Here is a 10235-nt window from a genome sequence, read left to right on the forward strand (position 1 = left end):
AGACTTCAAAATCGAAGACATATCCAAAATTAGGAATCAAAAGCTTTGAAAATCATCCCAGATATTATTTTGAACCTAACTTTAAATTTCGACACGTTGATAGTTTCAGATTTGTGCAGTCTCACCAAAAAAATTATATCTTAGTGTAGAAATGTCGAAATTACGAACAGTTTAATTTTATGGAAATTAGACTTCAAGATCTAAGATATATAAGAATTTGGAATCAAACACTTTGAGAATCGTCCCAGATATTATTTTGAATCTAACTTTAAATTCCGATACGTTGATAGTTTCATATTTGTGCAGTTTTACCCAAAAGATTATATCTTAGTATAGAAATATCGAAATTACAAATCGTTTGATCTAATGGAAACATAACTTCAAAATGTATAATATATAAAAAATTCAAGATTTAATGCCTTAAGAATGCATTCAGATAATATTCCAAAGTTTTACCCAAAAAATTATATCTTAGTATAGAAATATCGAAATTACAAATCGTTTGATCTAATGGAAACATAACTTCAAAATGTATAATATATAAAAAATTCAAGATTTAATGCCTTAAGAATGCATTCAGATAATATTCCAAAGTAAATAATAATTCTGACATACCGACAATTTCAGATTTGCGCGACTTCGCCAAAAGTTTTGTATGTTGAAGTGGGAACATCGAAATCACGAACCACTTGATTTCTTGAAAACTAATTTCAAAATCTAAAACATATCCAATATGTAAAATCTAATTCCTTAAGGATAGTTTTAGATGATAGTTCGAATTCGACTTCGGTTTCTGATATGCCGACAGTTCTAAATTAGCACGACTTCACCAAAAATTTTGTATCTTAGTGTGGAAGCCTCGATATTGTAAGACTTTTTTAATTGTCAGAAATTAAAATTCAAGAGATTCATTCTCGCCAAATATCAGGGGTTCAAGTCTCACTGAATTTGAAACGTCGTGAAGGCAGACCAAAAAAACTTGAAGGTTTGGAGAACGTGAAGGCATAACGGATCCCCGGACTTTAATTCAAATGCTTGGAAGCCCCCTCACCTAAAATATATTAATCATTTCATTGTAAACACCAATTTACCATAGCGGCTTACCCACTTTAAATCAAATGGGATCCAAAGTTTAACAGAAGAATGGTATCTCAGCTTGATTTTCAAATACTGATTAAATAAATTACATTCCATCGTATTTCATTCGGACAACGATTGGGGGATTATGTATCTTTTGAACTTATGCGACTAAGCTCAGAATAAAACTCTAAGATGCCTACATACCTCGGTGAAGAGGATCAAGTCATACAGTAGTTCAGAATGGGTAGAATTATTAAATTTTTTTATGTCCTAACTTTTGCCTAGGCCGCCTCTTTCGAGATTTCCAACCTAGCAGATTCTTTTTTTATGTCCTAACTTTTGCCTAGGCCGCCTCTTTCGAGGTTTTCAACCTAGCGGACGTTTTTTTGTGGGTCGTACACAGTTTAGACTTATGCGGGCTAGGAGTATAGGAACATGCAGTTTAGGCTCATGCGTCAAGGAGCGTTGCAACTTCAAGGATAATACTTCTTCAAAAACTTGGCATTGATAGGGTCGATTCTCATGCCATCTACATCGACCAGCTTGTAAGCCTCACTTGAATAGTCTTCTTACATGACATATGGCCCATCCCATTTTGAAGTGAACTTCCCTACAGGTTTATGGGAAGTAATAATGGGTCTTCTTATGGAAAGGACTTGATCTCTTACCTGAAAGGACCTTGGGCGAACTCTTTTATTGAAGGCGCGAGACAATCGAGCTTGATAACATTCAAGACTCTGTTGAAATTCCAACCTTTTCTCATCAAGAGCCTTCAACTCTGTTAATCGAAGTCGAGCATTTTTTTATTATTGATGCCTTCTTGAATAGCTAATCGTAATGAAGGTATTTGACGCTCGAGTGACAAGACGGCTTCAACTCTATAAATGAGTGCATAAAGGGTCACTTGTGTTGGCGTGCAGTGAGTTGTCCTATATACCCATAGAGCTACTTCCATACGGTCATGCCAATCCCGTTTGGATTTGGAGACTACTTTCTTTAAAAAGTTACATAGAGTCTTGTTGAATGCCTCGGCTAGACCATTAACGACAGCATTGTACATAAAGAGTTACGCTGCTTGAAGCCAAAGAGTTCACAAATTTTGTTCATCAACCTATTGTAGAACGGCTTGCCATTATCCGTTATTATGTAGTGAGGAATACCAAAGCGATAGATAATGTTTACTAGGATGAAACTTACAACATTTTCTTTCTTTACTTCCTTAAGAGCAACAGTTTCAGCTCATTTTGAGAAGTAGTCAGTTGTAGCCAAGATGTATAGGTGCCCACTAGAGGACTTTGGCAGTGATCCAACAACATACAATCCCTAAGCGTCAAATGGCCAGGATGCAACATTCGAGTGCAACACTTCAGGAGGTTGATGAATAAAATTCGCATGGAATTGATAAGCCTTGTATCTTCGAGCGTAGTCCAAGCAATCTTTTACCATCATTGGCCAATAATATCCCATCCTTTTTATATGGAAGTGGAGCTTTGGTCCAGACTAGTGTGACCCACATACCCCAGAATTTGCCTCTTGTAAAGCTTGGAGTGCTTCTTCTTCTCCTAAGTATCGCAAGAGTACTCCCTCGAATGACCTTCTATATAGAGTATCTTTGTAATAAAGGAAGTGAGGTGCATGACGACGGATTTCAGTCCTTCTCCTCGGATTTTCTGGAAGTATCCCATAGCATAAGTAGTCGATAATGGGTTGTCGCCATTCTTCTTTCTCAACTTCAGAAATAGCGACAAGATGCTTGAGTTCATTTTCTTCACCTTCAGCCTCATTTGGCGGCGGTACTACCCATTTTTGGTAGACAGTAACTTGCGCTTGATCCGGTAGGGTTAACGCTGAAACTAGGGCAGTTAAAGCATCAGCCTTCTTATTTTCTTTTCTTTGAACATGCTGAATACTCACATCACTGAGCCACGCCATTAATTTTTTAGCGTAATCATGATATGGGCGTAGTTCAGGCTTCTTGATCTCGTAACTGCCTAAAAGCTGATTGACCACTAATTGGGAGTCACCAAAGACTTGCAATTGCAATTGCTTCATATCAACCGCCATTTCAAGCCCAAGTATTAATGATTGATACTCAGCAACATTGTTGGAACAGAGTTGTGTCAAGGTGAAGGAGTAGGGAAAGACTTTACCTTGGGAAGTGACAAATACTACACCCGCACCAGCTTTCCCACGGTGCACAGCACCATCAAAGTACATCTTCCATGGAGGCTAAAATTCAACAACCATTCTGTCTTCATCAGGTAGTTCGTTAGTTAGCTCCCAGTCATCAGGTATCGGATGATCTGCCAAGAAGTCTGTCACACCTCCTTTTTCCGCGCCCGCGGGGCGCGTAGGGAGTTTCTCCAATTGAAGGACAGTCGAAACGGGATTTATTTAATTATTTCAGAGTCGTCACCTGCGTATTTTAAGGCGTCCCAAGTCACCGGTTTTAATCCCTGAATCGAGGAGAATATGACTCTGTTTGTTATTCTGCGAACCAGAAATCCTGAGTAAGGAATTCTGTTAATCCGGAAGAAGGTATTAGGCATTTCCGAATTCCGTGGTTCTAGCACGGTCGCTCAACTGTTTTTATTCTTGGCTTAATTATCTTGATTTTACTAAATACGTTTTTATTGCATGATTTTATTACCGCTTTTACTTATTGTTTACAATTATATAAACGAATTACGCGTACGTATATTCGTATTATATACCTTTTATAATTACAGGGGATCGTGCCACGCATACGTGTACACAATAAAATTGACCATATTATATTTTTTAATAAAACTCATATGTTCAAAATTTAAAATAAAATTAAGAACATCGTCACCCTTGTATTTAAACAATGAACTGCACATCTCGGGTTATATGAAATTATTTTGACATCCTCGGAGAAATCCTTTTTATTAAAATGTTCACTCGAAGTTGCGAGAAAGCATAATTCAAATTGCTTTTAGAAATATAATCAGGTTACGCGAACGCATCCCTAATTACGCCAAATATTCTTAATGGTATTATGGGTTTTTCACGAATTGTTTATTATATCTACACATTTTATATGAAAATCCTGAGAAATTCACATTTAAGGGATGCCTTTAAATTCTTTTAAAAGAATTCACAATTTATTAAATGTTGACCGTCGATTATAATTTCCGCGTATAAATTATATTCATCCAGACTATTCAAATTCAAAGCAAAGAATAAAAATATAATTAATACTATTTTTAGCAAATACAACATATATATATATATATATATATATATATATATATATATATATATATATATATATATATATATATATATGAATTGCATATGAAACTAAAAAAAATGATTTATGAAGGGAAGAAATATTTTTTGAAGAATTTTTATTATTTTTATTTAGTGCAAATTCTATTTCTAATTACCATTGATATAAAGTGTTGCAATTTGTGCTTGTACATCTCATCTCATTTCCATATACTTGCTTTTAATCTAATAAGCCTAATTATTTTGTTAATTCTGCTTATGGTTGAATGTAAGATATATATATAATCAAACCGTTTTGATTCTCAATTTATGTGAACCATTGCTAAACACTAACTTTCGCATTGTAAAATTCCTAGGCCATTTGTTATTAAGAAAGAGAACAAATCTACCTAATTGACTCAATAAAAAAGATATTGCATACAACATTATTCGCCATATTTTGACATTTGCAAACATAGCGGAAGATACTAATGCAACTTTCGACTATTGATTATAATCATAATCACTATTACGCCATATATGGACAAAATGCAACCAACATCATCTAGCCTTAATCCACAACCAAACAATCGAAATACGCTAACCATGCATTTTCTTGATATTCCCAGAATACTCTATACCTGACTAACAATATCATAAGACTTAATTAATAGCCAACTTCATGCCATGTTCCCTATCTTGACAATTCAATCATAACTATACTTTAATGAAATTCTGGAATAGATAATACTATTACAACACTTATATGAATTTCAAAAGAGAATGATCAACTGCTAATTACCATGTCAAACATACTACTATATTAACCAAACATGAAACAAGTCTGAAATTTAATATAATGAACTGAGACAAAATAAAAAAAATAGAATTGCAATTCAAGCTTCATTGATTTGTCATGCTGAATCTCTCCCCAATATAGAATTTAAAAGATATGTACCTGGAAATGAAGATAGAAGGAGTAAATTTCAGCAGTCGCAGCAGTAACAAAACACCGGCAGAATATACCAACAACACAGCAGGTCTGAACAAGACCCGATAACCCAGATGAACAATGACTGAAACTTGAGAGAAAAATTTCATATTCAAACTGAACAATATCCACAAACAAACAACGAACAGATTCTAGAAGAATAACATTTTTCAGATTTCAGTTTCTTTCCTGTTTCAGATTCCTATTTCCGATTTTTCTGTTTCTGCTTTTGTATCTGTTTCAGATTGTGTGTGTGTGTGAATGTTCTCTTTTCTATTTCTTTTTCTATTTTCTTCCTCTCTTTCCTTTTCTAAAACAAATCTGAGTTCTCTTCTTTTCTTTCAAATCTCAGTCCTTAAAATCTAACTTAAAATCTGCTCCTAAAATCTCTCTTCCTCTCTTAAAAACTCTCTCTGAAAAACTGATCTTTTTTCTCCTCTAATCTGTGAATCAGATCCTGTATTTATACAGGTCTGCCCCTTTTCTTTTAGTGCTGCTTGGACCCTTTTCTCTTTTTTAAAAAAAACAGAAAGTTCCATTAAAAATCTGCTTTTGAATACTTTAAATCCTATTAAGTGATCTTATCCTGATTTTCAGCAGCCCCATTATCCCTTGTTCCCCATTATTATCTTAAACTATAGCCACTAACATTCCATTATAATACACTGCACTAACACACTGTTTTTACTGTTTCATCCCCAGAAATGCCCCTGACCTACTGTTTTTTACTGCCCATTAATACAAGATCAGGATCTATTATGAAACAGATTTAAAAATCTGTTCAAACCTAATTATCAACCTGATTTAAAACAGCTAATACCAATTCTCTTAAGTTCCTAACATAGTTGTATCTACCCAAAAATTGTGAAATTGAATTTACCTAACATCTCAACAACATTATACTGAATTTCAACATAACAAATTATACTGAACTTCAACTTTGAACTAGAATCAGGCAAACACGGGAGCATTGTCAATATACTGACAATGCCTGGAAACTTACTGGTTCAGAAATCAACATACACACAACATTCATTTGAATTTACTGATTTATTAAACAAGAAACAACTTATTAACAATAACTAATTAACTGATTATAGCAAAATAATCCATCCAAAACAGGTTGTTTCAGTCAACATTTTCAGAAGCAGGATTTATAATACAACTAATCGACGAACTTAATCGAGTCGATTACACACATTGTAAATAATCACAACCAACAGAAACAATTCATATTTGGATTAAGTAGACGGGTAGGAGACAGAATCCATAGAACAAACAAACAAAAATATGAAAAATTACACAGGTTATTAAAACAAACAAAAATACACGTAGAATACACAAAAGAAAAAGAAAAATACCTCTGAATCTTCAAATTTATTCAGACTCAAACTCAACTTGGATTCGGACTTTTTGAAATCAAATAGACCTTAGTCGAAGTATTTTCAACTGAAAATACTTTGACTAAGGTCGATTAAACCTCAATCCTTCGTTTGAATTGAAAAAAAATTCAAGATTGGAAAATTTAGGGTTTCAGATCTTGGATTTTAAATCCGAACATTTCCGGGCAGATTCGAAGGGAACCAAAGACGACACAAGAGTGAGGGAAGCCTAGGGGTCATTTGGTGTTAATTTGGAAGGAATCTGAGTAGGGTTAGGTTTCACTTGAATCTTCAAATGAAGATCCGAGTATTTCCATGAAGATTCGAACCATGCTACTAACAGATCCGTGATGAGGATGGATAGGGGATGCTATGGTGTTAACTAGGGGCTGTTTGGTTTAGATCTGAGTTTGGCTCGAATCTTCAAATGAAGATTCGAGCCAAGTGGCTAATATATCTGGATAAAGGATGTTCAGGGGTGTCTGGGGTGTTAAGGTGGTGACCGGCGGCGTTGTTGCCGCCGAGTTTCAGGCGATGGGGAATTAGGGCGGCTAGGGTTAGGGGCATCATCTGAAGACGATGATGAACAGGAGAGGAAGGGGGGTGTTTAGTCTGGGGGGCTGGGGTGTGGATTGGATTGGATTTATATACGAGTGGGGTGGATTGATCTCATCCGTTGGATCAATTAAGATGCACGGTTGAGATCAATTCACTTAACCAAACGTTGTCGTTTGGTTGAAAGTTGGGGTTAGGCTGGATCGGGTCAAAGGGTCGGGTAAAGGGTTACGGGTAAGGGGGTGAGATCTCCGCCGTTGGATTGATTCAATCCAACGGTCCTTGATGAAGCGTGACCAAACGCTGTCATTTGGCTCGTTTAAATTGGACCGGACAGGTTTGTTTGGACTGGGCTTATGGGGCTTATTTTGTTTGGGCCTAGATTTAGGTCCAGGTCCGATTTTTCTTTTTACAACTTATATTATTTATTTTCTAATTTTATTATTAATCATTAAAATCTTAATTAAAATTATAAAAACAAAAATTACCCTTCCAAAGATATTAATTACCTTTTAACAATTATTTAACACACAGACCAAACATTAATCACATAGTGAAATATTTTAAATAGAACAAATGCATATTTTGTGATTTTATTTTGAATCAATTATTAAATGCATAATTAAATCCTAGATATGCATGAAACATATATTTTTATTTTTATTCATTTTGTTATGACAAAGTAAACATTTACGGATATAACACAAATATTTAACAAACACCACGCAAATTCAAAAATTGCACACTAAAAGAAATTTATTTTATTTTTGATTTATTTTGGAGTAGTTTTCGTGAGGCAAAAATCACGTGCTCACAAAGTCTACCAATGCTTGTCCTTTTACAACCTTTTCAGGGATGTACAAAATCTCGAACTGTTGAAATTGGAGGTACCATCTCGCTAGTCAATCACTAAGAACAGGTTTTGACATCACGAGCTTAATGGGATTTGCTTTGGAAACAAGACGAACAACATGAGCTTGAAAGTATTGCTTCAACTTTTGAATTGAGAAGACTAGCGCCAAACACAACTTTTCAATTGGTGAATAATTCAGCTCGTTTGGTGTCATCATCCTACTCAAGTAGTAAAGAGAGTTTTCTTTCCCCTCACTATTTTCTTTGGCCAACAATACTCCAACAGACCTTTCTTGCGCCGCAATGTATAGTATCAATGGCTTTCCAGGTATAGGAGCTGCTAAAACTGAAGGCTTCATCCAGTAGGTTTTGATACTTTCAAAGGCATTGCTACAAGCTTGGTCCCACTTGAAAGGAACGCCTTTCTTCACGAGGCAACTAAATGGTTGGCACCTTCCATCTAGGTTCGAGATGAATCTTCTAAGGTATGCTAGCCTTCCTTGTAGACTTTTCAATTCATGAATATCCCGAGGCTCAGGAATTTTCAAAATGGCATCCACTTTGGCTTGATCAATCTCGATCCCTCGATGTCGGACAATGAAACCAAGGAACTTTCCAGAAGTAACTCCAAAGGCATATTTCAATGGATTCATCCTAAGTTGGTACCACCGAAGCAACTCAAATACCATTCTCAAGTCTTTTAAGTGGTCGCCCTTCTCTCTCGATTTTACCACCAAGTTGTCAACATAGCATTCGACATTCTTGTGGAGAAGATCGTCAAAAATATTTTGCATAGCCCTTTGGTAAGTAGTACCAGCGTTCTTCAAGCCAAAAGGCATTACTTGTAGCAATAAATACCCTTGGGGTGCGGAATACAATAAGCTCTTCATCTTTTGGTACCATGCGAATTTTGTTATAGCCGATAAACCATCCATGAAAGACATTGCCTCGTAACCAGTATTAGCATCGATCATTAGCTCTAGAATAGGAAGCGGGAATTCATCTTTGGAACACGCATTTTTGAGATCTCCGAAGTCAACGCATACTCGAATTTGGCCATTCTTCTTCCTTACAGGGACAATACTTAAAACCCACGTTGGGTATTTAGCTTCCCGAATAAATCCAGCTTTAATGAGCTTGTTAACTTCGGTTTCAATCAAGAGAACCAAGTCCGGCCTAAAGCACCTTTGTGCTTGCTTAACAAGATGAGCACCATTCTTGACCTCAATGTGATAGACTGCCACTTTACTGTCCAAGGCAGGCATTTCTTTGTAACTCCAAGCAAATATAACCCTAAACTCTTTGAGTAACTCAATATAAGTGCTTTCTTTATCAACTTCTAGTAAAGCGCTTAGGTAGGTGGGTCTTGATTCTTCATTAGTGCCAAGGTTAACTTCTTTTAAGGCATCAACCGTTGTATTCACCCCCTTCATCAAGTTTCGGAGGAGCATCTTTCACATCTTCATCTTCTTGAGGGTCCCCACTATTGAAATATATGTGATAACACGGTGAAACATCGTCCAATTTCTCATCATCCTCTATTAGAGATAAAACACCACGCTCGCTTTGTGTAGTAACATGATATGAAGAACCTATACTTTCTTCATCTTCATCACGTTCTTTAGTGTAGACCATAGTGTATGGATTCACCTTCAGTACTTCATCATACGAAACCATGACTTTTGTTTGTCGCTTCACTCTGGAAGGAACCAAACTTTGGAAATCTTTAGAGATCCCCTGAATTTTGGGCGAAACGGGTGTTCTCGTATTTTGGTAATTTCTCTGGAACTTATTACCCTTCTTTAATGGACCCAATCTCTCAAATACGAAAGTTCTCACAGTTGATTTTCCAAGTCGATTAAAGACAGAAGGTCTGTTAGAAGCGGCGGATTCGTCTTCTACAGTGATATAATTACTACTCGCCCTTTTGATGGAGATGCGCACTGGTGACGGTTGCTTGTATCCCAAACCTTCACGTGGTTGCCTCGTTGCAGTTTCTGATGGGATCTTCCCTAACGTTAACGGCGCATTTGGGATTGTATCCAGCTTTTGCAAATAGCTTGTAAGCGTTAGGATCAAAACCTTCATCTGTTCGCTTTGTAGGGAATGCCACATTCTGCAAACGATTTTGGGCTACAAACACT

General features: G+C 36.1%; 1 protein-coding gene across 1 annotated transcript; it reads right to left on the reverse strand.

The window, feature by feature from the left end:
- Positions 1–1609: 1609 nt before the first annotated feature.
- Positions 1610–3297, reverse strand: LOC138871938 (uncharacterized). The gene is made up of 3 exons (XM_070149862.1): positions 2853–3297; positions 2599–2750; positions 1610–1690 (listed from the first exon to the last, which is right to left on the reverse strand). Exons 1-3 carry the CDS (start codon positions 3295–3297, stop codon positions 1610–1612), a joined length of 678 nt encoding a protein of 225 aa, XP_070005963.1.
- Positions 3298–10235: the final 6938 nt, after the last annotated feature.

Source organism: Nicotiana sylvestris, chromosome 6 (assembly GCF_000393655.2).
Source record: "Nicotiana sylvestris chromosome 6, ASM39365v2, whole genome shotgun sequence".
In the NCBI taxonomy this organism is placed as follows: domain Eukaryota; kingdom Viridiplantae; phylum Streptophyta; class Magnoliopsida; order Solanales; family Solanaceae; genus Nicotiana; species Nicotiana sylvestris.